Genomic DNA, 19,734 nt, shown 5'->3' on the forward strand with positions numbered 1-19,734 from the left:
GGGCTTATGAGGGTTTTCCCCTGATTAGTTGACTCAAGTGTGTTTGTGCAGGGTTGGAACAAAAGTCTGAACACTGTTTGCATACCTCTGGGCACTATTCTGGTTCGTGCGGTGCTGGTCTGGGCTTCCTATGGGTCAGTAGGGGGAAAACAGTACTGACGTGTGTGTCATGCGGAGAGGTCCGGGGGCGGGGTGCAGCAAGGCCTGGGGGAGGGGTTGAGGTGGAAATAGGGTGTGGTTAGGAGTAGAGGTGTGGCGCAGGTGGAATGGGGACAGGTTTGCCATGGCAGCGGCGGTAGTGACAGAGAGATGGTGCTGTAGGAGACAGGAGGCTAGAGGCTTCCCCAGGGGCTGCTCCTTCCTCAGAGCAATCTGAACCTGGAGACCACACACAGAGACCAAACACAAATTCTGATGATCTAAATCCTAGTCATTTGAATATGGGAAGAATTGGAAATGTCATTGGTTTGATCATTCCACTTTGTTTTAACCATGCCCCTTTGACCACTAATACTGTAACACAACCACAACCTGTCTACTTCTATATCACAGCCACCTCACAATCAGACAAAAAATAAACATAATACACAAATCACGTAAACACCTTAACAAAATCAAAGTTCATCCACAAGTTCTGTGGTACTCACTGCCTGTAGAGTCTGGTTGCGCTGGGTCGTCCCGAGGCTGAATGGGGGGCTGAATTTGGGCTTGGCTGGTTTACCTGCTGCTCTGTCTTTATGTCTCCTACTGCTGATGTGCTGCAGAGAGAGAGAGAGAGCGAGAGAGAGAGCGAGAGAAAGAGAGAGAGAGAGAGAGAGAGAGAGAGAGAGAGAGAGAGAGAGAGAGAGAGAGAGAGAGAGAGACAGCCAGACAGACAGAGAGACATTCAGAGATATTCAGTGCACAGCAGGAAATGAAAGGAAACACTAAACCTAATCAAAGTTCCTTTTTATTTCCACTCATCTTCTTGGATGCAGATTTTCAGGGCTTCTTAAGCCATTGAATATTGATGAGAGGGCTGATTTGGAAAGTAATTTTTGACAGACAGACAAACACAGATAACTATTGCCAATCAGGCCTAAAATGGCTGATGAACTGCTGAATATTCATGAGCACCTGCCATCAAACTAGTCACTGATAGAGATCCAATCAGCACCATCTTACCCGATAGGCTGAAAAACACCTGTTTTACGGCATGCTTGATTTACCTCACCTGGCACGCTTTGTGGGGGTTACACTTTGGGAACAATGGGAATCTTTGGGACCAATCTTAATATGCTTGGTCCTAAATTGTGACATTGTGATAACAATAACTGAAGTGTGTATAACATAGGTGTATCTCACCTGTGTTTACTGACATTTGTACTTTTTATGCTATAAGTATTTAATGTTGTATGATTTAACATGGGTTTCAAATGCTCATTGGTTTTCAATGGTGAACTTTAAAATGCTACTGTTCTTTCATCTTTTAAGCTAGACAATCCAAATCAACTTTAAAAAGTTCAAGGTGACCTGACAAAATTTGAACAAATGCAGCTTCTTGATAGCATCTTAAGTTCTAAGATGTTGTCATTGACCTTTAGGTGGCGCTACTTAGGTCAGCCTAAGTTAGCACAATATCAGGCTTTGTTCAGTGCAGAAAAGTATGCATGTGTGCCAGTTTTCATGCTCACTTTCAATATGTTGTTTTTCCTTTAGCTTATCTACTGGACTAGTTGGCAGCATGTATAACTCACCTGTTTAAGCTGTGTCTCAGAGTTGACATGCACGTCACAGATCTCACAGTGGAATGTTTTGTTCTGGAGCCCCGTTGACGCCACAGCAGGAATGGCCCGCTTGGCTTTGACCCCTGACCTGGGGAAGGACTTGATGGCTCCTTCTCCACTCCTGGCCTCCAGCATCGTCTTATGCTTGGTGCCTGATAGGGTCAGAGGTCAGATGGCTCAGAAACTAGAAGTAGAGGTACCAATAAAGCTGCAGAAATAGCTAGAATAGAAGAAATGGCTGTGAATGAAAAAATGGTGTGTGGTAACGAATGGTGACAGAAGAAATAAACATGGCTTCAGGGTCCCATTAGTATTGACACTTCTCCCTTCTCCTTTCAGATCAACTATTGGAAGTTAATACATGGATTATGCAAATGAGAGATACATAGTTGGTGCAATGTAACAATGACACATATACAAACACAAAAACACGAATATAATGCAGGCATCACAGGCTGGTAATGCGTCTCACCGCTGTTGTGAGCCTGCAACTGGGAGGCAGAGTTGACGGCCACCTTGCAAAGGGAGCAGTAGAGAAGTCGCTTAGCCTTCTCCTCCTCTGTCTCCGCCTCCTCTTCCTCCACCTCTCCCACCTTCTCTGTGCAGGGGCAGGGCGACAGAGGGGGGTCAGAGGTTATCTCCATGGATATGGCTGGGCTGCAGCTCAACAGTGCTGCCCTAGAGGCTGAAGATGGAGGCAATACAGCTCCTGCTGTGCCGTCTACACAGGAGAATAGAATATGGTGGAATAGAATAGAACATTCTGGTGAGATCATTGCCTTGGCCTTTTGGATGTTTTATGTACTGGATACACAAGGTTAGCCTTTATATTCATAGAATAACACTGAATTGGAGCATTTGTGTTGTCTGTGTGAGTGTGAGTGAATGGAGAAAGATTGGATCATGTGGCTGTGAAGTTGAAGTTGCAAATGTTTTCTCCCATCTTTTGCAGCAAACTCTAATGGAGTCTGTATGCTGGTTCCCATTGCAACTATCCTCTTTTCCATATTGCTCAAATAAGTACACCAGTGAGTGTATTTAAGAGATGAATCTGCCTCTCTCAACTTGGTAATAATCAAAGATTTCCTCTGGGAACTAATTCCCTTTTACGGAGTGGTTAAATTAAAGGCTTTGGATTGAGATTAAGGCCCATTATCAGCAGTGAGACTGGCTTGGAGGGCTATCCCTGGAGGGAGAGCCTGGTTTAGGGATTCACACGTTAATAATGATGATTATGGCTGAGAGCATTTGTTTGTTTGTTATTATTGATTGTCTCTCTAAAATGGCAATAAAACTGTTTGCCAAAATAATCTTCACAAAGCTTCCCTGCTGCCCCAAATACCGCAGTAAAGTCTTCACTCTTGATATCACAGCCTCAAACTCTCTTTCAGCCTCTGCCACAGAATGAAACTCTCTATTCAAATGTACCACATAATCAAACAAAAACACAGATATACACAAACGCATACAACTCCACCACATGTAGATCTACCGATCTACTGATCTGCAGACACAAACTACCAAGCACACAATCACAGCTATGAATAGAATGTAAAACATTTCAGCTCTCCTATGTAATACTGACAGCCAAAGACATCATCACACATGAAAGAGTTAAAGCTGTGACAGAGAACCGGGTCTGTTCGAAAAGGTGATCAAAGATCCATAGTCCCTTTATGTGTTTAATATCATGCGCACACACACACAAGCACGCGCGTGCACACGCACACGCACACGCACACACAGTGAAGCATACATAAACCTGTTGAACCTGAGTTTGAGATTGGTGGCTGAGGGCAGGGTGGGGAGGCGCTTGTTTCCTTGGCAGCGGTGTCAGTGGCGCTGGTCTTGCAGTCCGGAGCATCTGGAGCTTTGAGCCTCGTGGCGTGTTTGGTACCCCTGTAATGGGACGAGGCCTGAATCTATGGACAGAACAGAACCAGAGCCACAGAGTGAGACCAAGTAAACTACCAGAGATACCATGGACTTTAATATCTGGTGGCAGAATAGGGCAGTGCCACACACAAACCTAAAACCCCCAATACCTAAGGAACCACAGGGTCAACACTACAACCCAAGATTAAGAGAAGACAAGAGTGCAATATTTCTAAATTTTAAGACCCCTTGAAAAGAGTTTCGACTGCTTAGTCTGTGACTTTTTTCCACCAACCACATCCTGTTAGGTGTACATGCAGCGTCTGAGAACGAGGAATAGAACATGACGGTGAGAACGTCTAGAGTCTCAGCTCAACTCTGCCCACCTCTGAGTTGAACCTCAGTCGACACGCCCCACAGGAGCTCGGCCTCATCTTCAGGGGCGAGGCTATCCCAAAACTTGGACTAACCAGGGCTTTGTGAACGTGATCCATCTGCAACAACAAGAGGTATGGCTGGAGCTGAGGTTAGGGTTGAGAGAGGTCAAGGTTGAGATGGAGGTCCCCCAACAGCCCTGTCGTCGACCCTAGACAGGCTGGGCTGTGCAAGTCGTCATCTGTGAAAAACCTTCCCAGAAGGCACCGTGATATGGTTCACACAGCCGGTCTTTAGACGTGAATAGTGATACATTTAGGTGTTGTTTTTTGTCAGTAACGTCCCAAGAGAGAACATTCTTGGTACCCTGATCACGCTTGTAAAAAGAGGCTGTTGTGTTCTAAATAGGACCTTCTTGTTAAATTAAGTTTTACAGAATTTGTCTGAATGTCTTCCTCCGGTCAGGTTAATGTGTTGTACTGTAACTTGACCATAAAATGCAACTGGGTGAAGATAGAAAGGTGGACCTCTCACCTCCAGTTGTTGCCCGAATGAGTCTCTTTACGACCGCATAGAAATGGGTGGTAAAACTGCCCGTTGATGTGTGCCGTAGCCTGTATCATTATCTCACTGCAGTGCGCTGTGTGGTCCTGGTCCTTACCTGCTGGGGGTTTTAACGAGCTCACACACTCCAATAAAACCCGCCTTGGCTTTCTGAAGCCAAACAACTAATACCTGAGGTGGAATGGAACGAGCTGTAAAATGTAAAATAAACCCTGTTAATCAGAGAGGCGGTAACTTCTGGGCTCAGTCAACAAGGACGTTTGGCTGGGGGGGTACGGGGAGACGACAGCAAGCAGCAAAGACCTGTGTGTGTATGTGTGCCTGGAGGAGGGAGCTGGTTTATATAGAACTTTTCCTTATTGTTCAAAGTTTTCCATTGTTGCTAGTATAGCGAGGATTACTGTGTTGTGGTGATACAGATGACCTGATAATGCTGTTTTTGCTGATGTTTGCAAGTTTGAGTATGAGTAGTTTTTTTTATTATTATTATTTTAATTTAAACTTTATATAATCAGGTGAAATCTGACTGAGACCAGAGTCTCCTTTACAGCAGGGCCCTGATTTACATAGATCAAAGTACAAATGAATAAAATGAAACAAATAAACAATACAATATGAATACACGTATATACCTCCCTAAAGGGATCCATCACTAAAAACATAGTGATGGATCTACCTACAGGTACCAGAGTGTCCAGTTTTAAGGCGTCCTGTAAGTCTAGGAGCACAGTGACACACATTGTTCAACAATTCCATAGAATCCTGTGGAATCTGAAAAATTTACCAACCCCAAGAACAAGATTGTGTGAGTGTGACCTACATGATTTAGCATATTGACCTCGTCATGCCTCTGTACATGTCTCTTCTGCTTCTGAACTTGAGAAACTCTGTCCTCCAAATAACCCCCCCACACACACACCCCTCCCTCCTCCAGCCCCCAGGCCCTTATATCTCCCACTGACCCCGCACTGCACACATTCCACACCTCTCCCTCCCCATCTGCTCCCCCCTAAACTCTCTCCATACCTCTTTCCCTCCCTCCATCCCAGGCGCTCCCCTCTCTTTGTCCTCTTTGTCTTTGTCTGATCAAAGTCACCTTCAGACCTCCCCAAGGAGCTCCTTATCCATCACTGTCTCCTCTCACTGAGATGGACTACCACCTGTGGCAAAGTATCTCTCTCTCTCTCTCTCTTTCTCTCTCTCCCACATTGTCTCTCCTCATTGAGCTGAGCTTGGTCACAACTACATCCTCAGTCCATCTCCCTCCCCCCCTCCCCCCCTTCGCCTCTCTCTCTCTTGTTCTCTCTCCTCTACAACGCCAGTCTCTCACTTTGTTTGCCTTTCTTCTGTCTCTATCCCTCTTTTCTCTCTTCCAAACCTCTCAGTCTCTCTATCCCTCCCACGATCTCCCAATCTCCCATTGAAGCCTCTTTCTTCTGAAAGATCCATGAGAGAATGAGAGAGTTTGCAGTGAACAAAAGGGTAGAATTTAAATCAAGTCAAATACTAAGTCCTGTTACTGGATCTCAGACTGCCAGCTCTGTTTGGGATGGAAGGCTCCATTCGCTATGAGTCAGAGATGCTCAAGGTCATTAGTATGAGTTATGGTGTATGGTTAATTGAATGTGGGCAGAGTTTTACCTGGAGCACATTAAGCAGCATTACATTCGTTTATTACATTGTAATAACTCAACGTTTAAGGTTATTACCTGATGCAAGTGTTCAATTGGGACCCATAAGGTTAGGACACTACAGCCTCCCCATCTCTGGTTCCCAAAAGAAACACACCAAGGCACACACCCCAAATATAAATATGCCAAGCACAACAAGACACCAAACTACAATCAATCCCCCATTAGACGCACTGCCTGGCTCACGACACACACTTTTCAGTAACCATGACAACGCACATGTGGGCGCCAAACAAACATAAATGCTGGAGGGCTGTGTGTGCTTACAGTTAGATACACACACACACACACACACACACACACACACACACACACACACACACACACACACACACTAGCCAGAGTCACGCTCAACTGTGTGCACTTACGCACAGAAACACCCACAGGTTCAAATCATCATCAGTGCTGTTTTCAGAGAGGGGGAGGATTCCCATTACACTACCAAGCTCTTAACATTAACATTCTGGCAAAACCTAGCACCGCAATCACCATATCAACACATCATATGGACACAGAGAGAGGTGGTGGGGGGAGGGAGAGAGAGAGAAGTGGAGGAAAAGAGAGGGAGTAAGAGAAAGTTTAAAAGACTGGATAGGGTCGAGAGAGAGGGAAGGAGATGCAGGAAGAGAGAAGTAGAGAATAAGTGGTAGTGGATTGAGACCCTGACCAAACTCTGTTTAGCTTCCCTTAATGGGGTAGAGTGGCCCTGTTACAAAGGGAGTGATTACATGGTGAGACGCAGCTAGAGAAACACACACATGCGTGCACACACAACAGGAAGAACACACACACACACACACACACACACACACACACACACACACACACACACACACACACACACACACACACACACACACAGTAGCAACTGCTAACCTAAGGTAAGAATGGTAGCAAACTGAGTGGAAAAAATTTAATTGGCTAATTTTCCTCCTAAGTAGGTGTTAGGTTGAACTCAGAGCAATTGTGTGTGTGTTGAGTGGCTTTCAGCCTCTCGTTCCATCTCTTCAAGGACCATGGAAAACTGAAAAAATGGCCCAATTTAGATGATAAACACAAAGCTTTCCTACAGGGAGAAGCAGAGTTGTGGATGTCTTTCATACTGTATGCTTGACCAAGACAAAGAAAGCTGAGTTCAAAAGTTAATTTGTATGTACATATTAAAATAAAAGCATAAACACAACACAGCCACAGCCACAGCCACAGTACAGCCACAGTACAGTACATGGTATCTATCTGCACTGTTATGTTTTCTATCTCCTTTAAGACTGAACATAGACAGTAGACATTCCTGTGATGCACTGATCATTACCAAACCTAGCGAGGAAAGCCTTCACCCTGACATTTCATCCCCCATGAGAGCCCTGAGCCAGGGTTCAACCATGGGTGAAACAGAGACCAGACCACATAGTTCTAAGGAAAGCTTGGTGTAAAAACAACAGAGTTGGGGACCCCTCAGGTTATATGGAAATGTTACTGCTCATTATAGCAGTACAATACATACTATTATATAACAACAGGTAAAGAGATATTGTGTGCAAGGGCAGACAATACCTTGTTATGGAAGACAATGACCCATGGACCATGTTTTTCGCAACACTTCAAAAGTCTGTTTGTTCAGTGACTCTGGTTGACCTGGGGTTGACTACATCTGACTGCAGGGTGAAATGTTGTCCAAACCAATATAGTCAGGCCTCACCCTGCAGATATCTACTGTCCTTTGACAATGCCAATGGCCCAGTCACCCTAAGGCCATCTGAAGGATGTATGGTTCACTGTAATAGGACCGTTTGTGATGATGGAAGGTAATTGAGAGTCACATATGACTCTGAGAACTAATGATTCCATAAACAACACACTGTTCATATTGCTGGAAGTAATGCAAATACAACAGTTTTACATTTGATGAAAATGATTCCTGCACACATGTAGTTGGCTACCTCTGACCGTCAACTGACAGAATGGTGATGGTGGTGATTGACACTACTCACTTCATTGCAGCCAGGAAACAGGCTAAACGGGAGGAGGGGCTTCAGCTCCAGGGAGGGCTGGACTCTGCGCATTGGGGGACGGACCAATGAGGCCAAGGAGGCGGTGTGACACATGTTACCTTTGAGGCAGAGGGAGGAGGAGTAGTTATGGATGTAGTTGAGCACTGTTCTGTGTGAATAAATGATGATACTGTACATGTCAACAGCATTCAGATTCACAAACATACAGACACACAGACACAGACACACAGACACACACACAGACACACACACACACACACACACACACACACACAGATTCAATAAGGCCATTAGTGAGTGAGTTCTCTGATTAGCGCTGTTTGTGTGGGTGAGTTGCTGATTATGGAGGATTTGTTTTGTTTTTGCATTTCTCCGAGCCTGATTACACTTTGATTCAGGATCAGCATAATCATAACAATCAGAGCCCGGCGCATACCCAGCCGATCAAGCATTAGGGCTGATTACAGTACCTTAACCCATACGCGTGTTTGTGGGTGTGAGTGTGTGAATGTGTTTGGTGTGTGCATGCATGCATAGAAGCTTAGTTTGGGTGAGCTAATTATGCACTCACAAATGGCAACGGTGGTAGTTTAACATGTAGATTAGAGTAGTTTATGTGCAGTGTGTGTGTGCATTTCTTTCATTTAATAGAAATGCGCAGATAGAAATGCTGCAATAATGCAGCTTCTTTTTCCAAGCTATATAGCTAGCTGTGACCACTAATGGTGACTACTTTTGCCTGTCCAGTTTGTATGCAGCAGGGAAAGTGAAGGGAAAGATGCAGCAGATATTGAAAGAATGTATCAATAAGCTGCATTGGAGAACTTTGCAACAATGTAGCCAACCTCTCAATTAAGTGTCTCAAAAAAGTGCTTAAAGTGCTTAAAGTGCTTCTGTTGCGTATATGCAACATTTGGTGTTAAGGACTGTAATCACACATTTATGCTTTTCATACGCTTTTATGTAAAGTCATATTTTTGTATCTCAAAAGCTGAATGAAAACTTATATTCAGAGTCTGGATTTTTTCATCACACATATATGAGAGTTAACTGCCTATATTTATAAACATTTGCTGCATTCAAAAAGCCATAGAGACATGCAGGCAACTATTGATATGGGTGTTGACATTTTTATTTTCTCCAGAAATGTGTTATTTGGGGTCTCCTTGAGCAGTCCTAATCACTGCTTAATGTTCATGCAAGGAAAATTGGATCCAGGTATCTTAGGGTTAAAGTTGTCAATAACATACAGACTTTTTGATGCCTTTGAGGGAGCTTGTGTCTCATTTGGGGGAGCTGTGCTCGTAACTCAGGGAGCTGTCCCTTGTATCTTGCATACTGAGTGTGGCTGTGATTCTACAGACCTCCTATGAAAAAAGGTATGGATTATATTCCCTGCTGCTGAGAAACAGCCAGGCTATGAATTTGAAAAGCCACACTTTTGTTTTATCGGAAACCAGTGCCACTGACCCCACAACTAAAAATATATGGTAAATGTGGGCAGGTTCATTGATACAACAGATCAGTCACATTTGTGAACACAGAGAACATTGTAATGTTATTTATAGAGAATAGAGTTGGAGGCAGAATCACTGTGAGAAGGTGGACTAGACAAGAGTAATCTAATTCTTTGGATAACATTTTGGCTTAAGTATTCACTGTATGGTTCATGATATAATGTTAATCGATTTCTTATCTCATTAGACCACACAGTCCTCAGGTTAAGCCCAAAAGCTTTTGCTAAATAAGCTTTTGCTCGTGGGAGTGGGGAGGTGTGCCCCTGTCCAATCAGGTTTTTTTTTTTTTTACAATATTTCTGTCTATTTCAGGGACCCCTTTTTGGCTCGTGATTGCTAATTTTAGAACTAGTGGCTGGAAAAAATAAAATATATATCCTGTAGCATCTCTTTAAGTGTACGGAAAAGCTCTATCTAATCTGAGTTTGTGTAACACTCCAGTGTACACACATGCATCAACAGCTGGCCATTACACACAACATAATAATACAAATATAACTAAACTAGATTATATGCTACAATAAAAGATAGTAGGATGCACTACACAATTGTGGTAAATATACTCAAATACACAATTATGAATACTACTACTATTAATAACAACAACAATAAAGTATACTTTGTTTCTAAAGCACCTTTCATGCAACATCTAAAAGTGCTTTTTATGGAATAACATCAACAAATACATAAAAAACAATAGTTGTAAAGGCAGATTAAATAATTGCACTTTCACCCTTGTGAAGAGAAGAGAAGAGAAGTTGGCTATGTATACACCCTCACTGTTGTGCGATTTTAGCAAGCACACACTTACTGTATGCTACCAAAAATCATATATTCAGTCGGCCTACTGATTTTGCCCACGCATGTATTGAGTTCGCCAAAGGGGTCGTGATAAACTGACTGAATGACTAACTGACTAGGCTGTATGCCGCACCGAAAAGAAAGTTCACATTATGCACAACCAGAGCTGAATAAGTCCTTAGGTAACATGCGATCCACACTGCCACTGTGGTTAAGCGAAATCCTCACGTCTCGCAACGCAAATCCATCAATTCAGTTTAATCCGGCAATTACAAAAGATTCAAATGCAATGGTTAACGATAATAACGTTTACAATTATTGTCATACATAAATCAACTGTAACTTACCAAAAAACATGCTAGTCTTCATTGATCTCGACCTTCTGAAACCCGATAGACTACTACCACTCCGATCAACTTCAGCGCTGACCAATAAGTCTCATTCCCGGGCAGAGAGAAGTGTGTGCAGCGCAGCGCAGCGCAGCGGTATGATGATACTGATAGGTGCAACAAACTCACGCATCTGCAAGGATATTTCCTCTTCCTTTCATCTCTTCTGAACGCCCCCCCCCCCCCACCCCCCACACACACACACACATTATTTAATGTAAATGAACAATCATCCTAAATTAACCGTAAACATTACAGACACAAACATTTCAAATGTTATATTATTTATTTCTCTCTCTCTCTCTCGACCTGTGATGCTTGTGGGAGATTGTTTTTTTCGAAATTTGATGGTACCTATTGACTATAAGATTGTTCTAGTAATCAACTCTTTTTCATGCTTTGACTCTAGCTTTAGGGCTTGAGAAGATGCAATTACGCACTTTGCATGATGTGAATTTGTGTGTTGTGCAACTGTGAGGTAAGTGGATCTACATCGACATTTTAATTATCTGTTTTTAACATGTATTCATGGGCAGTGGGTTAAGATCACTGGAAAATAAATGGCATTTTGCTCAGTTATCACTCACACACGCGCGCGCGCGCACACACACACACACACACACACACACACACACACACACACACACTTTGAAATCCAGATTGGTTATCATGAGAGGTCATTCTCAGGGACTTACAAGGAGAAATCCCTTCTCAGTGTGATTCACTCCTTCCACTGTGTGCCTGTGTTGTTAGCTTTGGATGAGCCACTGTTTATGAGCGTGTTTAAATCGTTTAACATCCTCACTCCACTTCTCCAGGGGCTGGTATTTTTAGACGTATCCCTTGACCTTTCCTGTCCTCCTCTCTAACCTTCTCCTTCAGTGTTCGGGAGATGAACAACAGGTGTTTTCTTACACGCTATGACACCAAGGAGGTATTCTTAGAGGAATCTGAGATGGAGAGTAACAATGTCATTGAAGGAAGTCTCCGCACACTGAGGATCATTGCACATTTTTGATTCATTGGGCTAAGCTTTCATTGGCAAGACCTTCATCAGAGCATACCAGGGAGGTATTCATCAGGATGACTGAGATTTAAATGGCCTGTTGTCTTGAAGCCAAATGCATGTTGTCTGCATTTATTGTTACTGTGTTGTACATCCTTTGCATCAATTTCTTTATCTACCTGGCAATGGAAATAATCAATTTCTTGTGGAATACCTGGCCGAGTTAAATACAGGAACATCATGAAAACCGACACAGACTTTCACAAAAAAAGACCACAGTGTACCTTGGTGCATCCAGGCCCCTAGTATTCAGGGCCAGAAGCGGAACATGCTCAGTGGTATGCAGGGGGACACTTTTTTGTTTTAACAAATGACCCTATAATTTTGTATAGGCTCTATAACATGTATGCAACCAATCACCACAAGCTTAGACAACATAAACCATTTAATTTGAGAGGAAAGCATAAATGTTCTTTGATTTTCCGTTATAAAGGCATTTTATCATGCACATGTAGCCATATTCCGGTAACATATGTGTGTAATGACTGATGGAGAACTGTTTTGCTGGTTACATCAATAATTAGGTAATAGCGATATAAAAACGGAGCTCAGTCCACAGACCTTTTGAAGCTCCCTGATGCACACCCTGTCCCTGTGCGTAAAGTTCTACCCGCAAGAAATGCATGTACAGGCTGATCACGTAGCCCCGCCTAGTGGACAATGAGGTGAGGGGGTCTCCCTCATCTCCTTCAGAGAACCTGGGTTATTAGTAACCTTTAGTTCTCTTTCAGTCGACTCAGTTCAACCCCTCACTATGGAAACCTGCAACACCCCCCCCCCCCCCCCCCCCGAACAGAAACCTGTAAGATGTACCCCATCTACATCACACATTCTCCAAACCAGCACTCAGGACAATGTTCGCAATGGAGGGCGTGGTCATGTCCAGGCTGTAAAACCTTTGAAAGGTATGAGGAGAAGCCCAGCTGAAGCCCAGCTGAAGCCCAGCTGGCGGCAGCACATAGCCACACCCCTTGAACATGGCCCACGACGACGCCCAAACCAGACAACAACAAACAGCCTCAACAATGGCCCCCGCAATCCAATGGGAGAGGTGCTGTGCAGATACAGCTTACCAAATTTGAGAGCCCTTCCATGACTGTCGAGTTGAAACCTCAGGGTTCAAGTAGAGACAAACTAACACCCCTGGAGAATCCTAGGGTTCTCAGCTAGTTACTAAAACACCACAGTAAGACAGACTTAAGACAGTCAGCGAGTCAAGAGGAAAGAATAAATGAGTGTGCTATGCATGAGCCTGAGTGCGTGTCCCATAGTGAGGGGTCAAACTGAGTCGACTGAAAGAGAACTGAGGGGGCAGAATCCAACTGGGGTGGCACAATGCCCCCTTTGCCTGCTACTACAACCATCATACATACAGAGTAACTCCCAGTGACCTGATTTAAGTAGAACATTCTCTCTGTCCAGCTCAGTGGAACGAGAGCAGACAGGAATAAAATACACAGATGGAAATATCTGCTCATAAACTCAATTTAACTCTCCTTTGTCACTTACTGTGATGCCAGAAGCGTTGTGTTCCTGTGAGAACAGAGCACTTTAAGGCTTGGTGGTATTATCCATTTTTTCCCTCCTAGAGGAACAGTTGAATGGATGGTTTTACCTTGAGCTAATCTTGTCTGTTTCGGAAAGGTGGGGGTCACCAGTGTTAACCAGAGGTGATTATCTTTGCCATTATACTTCAGAGCAGAGCTGATGTAAGAAAACCTTAATTAAAAGACTAGTGTGAAATGTGGTGTCTAGCCCATCCTTGGGCCAACCACAGCTCTGAGTTAAAGATAGCATAGGTTAATGATAACTCTGGCCTCAAGTACAGAGGCATTAAAAGCGCATTCACACTATTGTTAGATTGTGTTTATCAGTGGAGTTATAATCTAAAGATCTCTGGACAACTGCCAGCATTTAGCATCACATACGCACAGCAACAAACACATGCTGCCATGGCAACTGAGGTATGGTATGGTAAGTGGAACGACAAAGTTGCTCTCATTGGCTCTATTTTGGAGAGAGGGGTTTTGACCTTAAGTCAAAGCTAGAGCTATAGCCAGCACTATTAGGATTTTGTCAGCTTTTATAGAAGTCAATTACTGAGATTTTAGGGAAGTGTTATGCAGCTAGCACACACAGATACACTCAAATTCTCAATCATATCCACACACATACATAGGCCTACACAAACACACACACACAAACACACTGCTGCTCTTACACTGCAATACATTATAGCTGAACTAAAAGCTTTGAAAGACTTAATGCTCTCAAAATATGCTCTACTGTAAGTGGTCACTTACAGGCATTGCTACATGTTTTACTCCATATCTTGTTGCTGTAGTCTAGAACTCAATGATACACAAATATGATATAAACGCAACAGCAACCTTTCAGCCCACCAGCAACCTGTCAGCCCACCTTTCCTCTGATTGGTCGCCATAACAACATCACCATGGTGATCTGCATACCTTTAGGGTTTAATGTGTTTATATACGGTATTGATGTTGGTCGAAGAAATTTACATTGTGTTCACCAAAATGTACACATGTGCACACACGCACCCACGGGATACAGTACTGGATGTTCTGTTGCCTGGGAGGGACGTTCCGCAATGCAGGTGCATTAGCAACATCCTAGCTTACACTAACACACAAACACACACACACAATGTATACATTGTACATTACATTGTACGACACAGAGGGCTGACCTTTGATGGAAAATATGTTGCTGTCAAAAGCATACACAGACAGATATATAGAGACAGAGCCATCTCTGTCCATCCTTAGATTTTAACAGCACACAGCATCCTCTCCCCTGTGCCTCAGGTGGTGTGTGAGTGGGGTCAGTCTGTTGAAGTGTCTGAGAACGTTTAAGGGATGAAAGAAAATGTGATGGTTTCCATTCACTCCTGCTTTTCTTCAAAGTCTCTATCCCACTGTTGATAACTGTCGGTGTGAGTACACTTGTTTGTGTGTGTGCGCGAGTGTGTGTCTGTTTTCTCTCCTGTCTGTAGGGTAGATGTATAGAGACAGCCTCTAGCACACACACATGGGCAAACACATGCAGAGCAAATAGCCAAAACAAGACATACGTTGTTGTACTGTGGAGTGAGGGGAGGGAAAGATTAGCCCTTGTCTAAGGTAGTTTGATATGTCTGATTAGAACAAACTAAAACCAGTTAGTTAAGATCTCCATGAAAAGTAGGAGGCTAGGATGAAATTGCCCTGGGATAATCAGTTCTTTTTTTTAATTTAACATTTTTAAACCTTGATTTACGGTTAGTTTAGTTTGAAGGCAAAATAACTTAATAAGATTGTCCCCAGCAGGCAAATCAATCTCAGTCTCTTCTGCTTTGTGCTGATTTATTTGGGGGAAAACTTGATTGTGAATCTGCTATTTTCACAATATACAACACATAGTATAAGTGTGTACAGCAGCTGGTTAGGCTTATTACATGTGTGCTTGAACAGAACAAGTACATTGTCACCATCACCTTGTCAAACCTCAGGGGTTAAACTGGTTTGCCTCAAGGCTGAACCCAAACTCAACGAGATAGGTTGTGTGTGTGTGTGTGTGTGTGTGAGATAGAGAGAGAGAGAGAGAGAGAGAGAGAGAGAGAGAGAGAGAGAGAGAGAGAGAGAGATTTTCATGATGCTAGGGTCGGGGAAAGCACTGGGGTCGCGAAGGATCACAAGTTCTTCTCACCGCCGAACTCAAACGGGAGATATACGGCCCCAGCGCAGTGCCACTCAACCATTAAGCATGTAGGCCTACGAGTCCCAAGTTTTAGACACAGTTTTACGGGCAACACATGTCAAGTGGCGAGCGCGTTAATGGCTAACACATGGCCGTGCTAAATCCTTATTTTATACACACTCCGACCTCTCCAGAACTAGGCAAGAGAGGGGTCAAAACGCGGCCAACAATTCTGGTTAGAATTTTGGGGAACACGTACGGAGTGGAGTAACAAATCTCACGACGCCAGCCGCTGAGTTTTCCCGTCCCATTCCACCAACCGAGTGCTCACGATCTTTTTTCATGGTCTTTGTGTACTTAACCTTAACGTTTACCCGACGCAAACCGAGATTTACGGATTTAACGACCAATGTCCACAACCTGCACAGCCTCGACTTTGTCTGCCTTGATTATTAAATCATATGTTTTTACTCTCTCCATAAACACATAATAATTCACAGGACATTGAAATAATTCAGAGGAACCTTCATAAAACCTGTGGTCATTTCATTGCAAATAACAAAACGCACGCACGCACACACACACACACACACACACACACACACACACACACACTCTCTCTCTCTGAAAGGGGTCCCCGTGCACATCTGTGCGACAGAGATAGAGCAGTCCCTGTCAAGAATGTCATTAACCACCAATAGTGTAGATTTATTGTCCCCCAGCCAAGCTGTATGAGGCCTAATTAAAACCATAGCCCCAGATGACAGACACAGACACAGACACACACACTGAATGCATTATGTCAGACGTAAAGAGTATAAGAGTATAAGAAAAGTATAAGAAAAGTCAAGTTGTTTGTCGTCAGTTGTCGCTTATGTAGAAACCTGTGGTGATTTAAACTACAGCAGGCAGATATACAGTATACTAACTGCTTTACTGATATGGAGATAATCACTGTTGGCCAGTGAGAGGGATGAAAAAAAATGCAGGATGTCCACTGGAAGGCTAGCTTTCACCTGCCCAATGCTTCTATAGAGCAGTGGAAATGATGTAGCGAGGAAAGGACGGAAGGAAAGGAAGGAAGGAACACTATTTTTAGAGTACAGAGCATATGGGGTCCACACCTTCTTTCAGTGCTTTCAAATCCCGTCACTGCCACCTACAGGATGATAGTAGAGAAAACATCCTTCTATCCTACTAACAAGACAGAACCACACTGACCACTTGATGTTCCAAAGCCTGTTAGAATATAATCAATAATAATACATATAAAAAAAGACAGTCAAATGACTTATTCACTCCTCTCTCTCACTTCTTTACGCTGGTCACCATAGAAGTTCCATGTGATGGTCAACATGATCCCCTTATAGTGATCATTCACTACATTAGAACATTAACAGATGAATACATGCACATGATAAAACACAATCCCCATTTTAGTCAGCATAAAACCTCTAATTTATATTTGCCAGTATATACATGTACATGATAGAAATACAAACATAATGTAATCTATCTTCCTCCTTTAATAAAATAGAAACCGGGGGGGGGGGGGGGGGCTGAGTGTGAAGACCGGTCAGATTGGGTCTGAAGGGGTCTGCAGGGGTCAGATGTTCTAGCAGCAGGTCTTGCGTTTTTCCTGGGCTTCGCTGGTTGGCCCTATGGAGTTGGACAAGGTCACGGCACTGATGGACCCCCGGGTCACCTCTCTGCTGGCCACCTTCTTGTGGATCGCTGGGGAAATGATTAAGAGCAATCACTGTCATACAGTCGATACATCACATTAAAGATAATGTGTAGAGAACAACACACGGTACAATAACAGAGGGTCTAACTATGATTCACTTGGCTGCAGGTATTTTTTATTTTTATTTTATTTTTTGTTAGAAGTAAATGTTTTCCCTTGAATAACTGTGAGCATATTACAAACCTGTGAGGACTTCCTGGAACGCAGCTTCAACATTGGTGGAACTCAGAGCTGACGTCTCCATAAACAGAATACCCTTCTTGTCTGCATTGTGAAACAAGGACGTTGTTGAATGGACACACTCAAACTCACTAACATTGATATTATAGTCTGTAGAATCCCAATGGCTTGGAATAACCTCTCATGAATGAAATCAAACAGTCTTGGAGCTGTCTATCGCAAAGGCTATGGTGTCATAAATTTTATGAATGTAAATAAGTAGGGCAAGCGTGGCCACCTGCAAAGTCTTTTGCCTCCTCTGTAGGCACCGTCCTCAGGGCCTCCAGGTCGCTCTTGTTGGCCACCAGCATGACCACAATGTGGGGGTCTGCATGGTCATACAACTCCTTCAGCCAGCGTTCCACACTCTCATAGGTCAGGTGCTTAGAGATATCGTACACAAGAAGGGCCCCAACTGCTCCCCTGTAATACCTGGAGAGATGAGAAGACCACAAAAAGTAAGGTGGCTTGTGTAAAGCAGAGAAGAGGTTTTTTTCTGAACCATGCCAGAACTCTGAAGTGGATCATGAAACTCTGTCTGTCTGTCTGTGTGTGTGTCTGTGTGTCTGTCTGTCTGTCTGTCTGTGTAAATACCCACGCTGAGGTGATGGCTCTGTAGCGCTCCAGCCCTGCCGTGTCCCAGATCTGGGCCTTGATGGTGAACGTGTCCAGTTGGACCGTGCGTGTGCTGAACTCAACTCCGATGGTGGTACGGCTGTCATGGTTAAACTCGTTTTTGGTGTAACGCGACAGCAGGTTGCTCTTCCCTACACCAGACTCCCCTATCAGAACCACTTGGGGATGAGAGATATCGCATTTTAGGGTATATGAGAGAGAGAGAGAGAGAGAGAGGCCATGATCAATAGGTTAAACCGAGGTAGGAAAACCTCTTAATTTAATGATCATCAAAGAAACATATGTTATTATCTTAACAGCACAGAAACATTTTCAGTCCTTCAGTATCATCAATTGTAACACTTGCTGATTAGTGCCATTAGTGTCATTCATCATTTCTCACTGAATAAGTGCCTGCTCTCTCACCACCTCTCTGACGTATACATCCCTTACACATCCTACGGAACACCCACATGTCGACATCACCTCCGCATTCCTACCCCATACATGACACTTCTTAGGAATGTATGAAATGAATAAGTACAGTAGTAGAGAGCCGCTATAGTCCTGATCAAAGACTGCTGTTCGCCTTGTAAAATGTCTTTGTATTCAGTTGTGCTTACGGTGACTGAGGTGAAAATTCAAAATTCAAAATAGAAACGCAGGTCAAAGGTAAAATGAGTTCTCTGCCAAGGGAGTCACCAAACACTACTGTCTGATTGTCTTCATGTCTCCCTCCCCTACATTGTTTTCTTGAAAACACAGTAACAACTGGTAGTAGGAACAGCACCTACAGTAAAATCAGACTGACATTCAGACCTTTGCACCTGTAAGTTCAAACGCTGTGTATGCAAGTCAGAGACTGGGGGCAGTTTACTTACAGAATCAGGGTTTTACAAACAAATTACTCACCTTTGAAGACAAAGTTATATGCCTGGTCTCCCATGCTAGAATGAGTTCAGTTCCCTGGGGCTGTTCACAGCATTAGACCCCAGGAGGCAAAGAGAGAGAGAGAGATTGCTAACACTGTTCTATCCCAAGACTCCAGGGTGGAGAGACAGAGCAGACACAGAGAGAGAGAGAGAGAACAGGTTAGGCTAAATCAACTCTTTCTTCCTCTGTGGATATACAGACAGACCGATCCCTCAGGTCAGCTGACGCACATGAGGAGCGGAGGAGGGAGGTGGGGAAGGACGCGAGAGCAGGTGGAACAGGTAGAACCACTAACGTGTACAGTCATCACAAGAGGAGACTCCACCCTCTCTCTCTTTCTCTCCATCCAGGTAGTCTATGCCTGTGAACCTTGCCTAACAGGTGGATCTTGAGTGTATACAGGAAGTTATAGTACAACACAGCCTCTGCCTGCCTTTCTGTATCTCACTTGTGAATCTTTAC

At 43.7% G+C, this 19,734-nt stretch overlaps 2 protein-coding genes across 2 annotated transcripts; both read right to left on the minus strand.

The window, feature by feature from the left end:
* Window positions 1–135: 135 nt before the first annotated feature.
* LOC310812600 (zinc finger protein 385D-like) lies at window positions 136–4,135 on the minus strand (the record flags this gene model as incomplete). The annotated part of the gene is made up of 6 exons (XM_083681224.1): window positions 136–378; window positions 648–758; window positions 1,737–1,918; window positions 2,239–2,487; window positions 3,529–3,688; window positions 4,028–4,135. The coding sequence occupies 6 exons, from the start codon at window positions 4,133–4,135 to the stop codon at window positions 136–138; spliced, it is 1,053 nt and encodes a 350-aa protein (XP_083537350.1).
* A 12,853-nt stretch (window positions 4,136–16,988) lies between these two features.
* On the minus strand, window positions 16,989–19,481 carry LOC310811623 (ras-related protein Rab-25-like). The gene is made up of 5 exons (XM_083679846.1): window positions 19,252–19,481; window positions 18,323–18,518; window positions 17,963–18,156; window positions 17,689–17,769; window positions 16,989–17,492 (listed from the first exon to the last, which is right to left on the minus strand). The coding sequence occupies exons 1-5, from the start codon at window positions 19,283–19,285 to the stop codon at window positions 17,374–17,376; spliced, it is 624 nt and encodes a 207-aa protein (XP_083535972.1). The 5' UTR covers window positions 19,286–19,481; the 3' UTR covers window positions 16,989–17,373.
* Between the last annotated feature and the right edge of the window lie 253 nt (window positions 19,482–19,734).

The sequence above is a fragment of the Argentina silus genome, assembly GCF_951799395.1.
Source record: "Argentina silus genome assembly, chromosome: 11".
Lineage (NCBI taxonomy): Eukaryota > Metazoa > Chordata > Actinopteri > Argentiniformes > Argentinidae > Argentina > Argentina silus.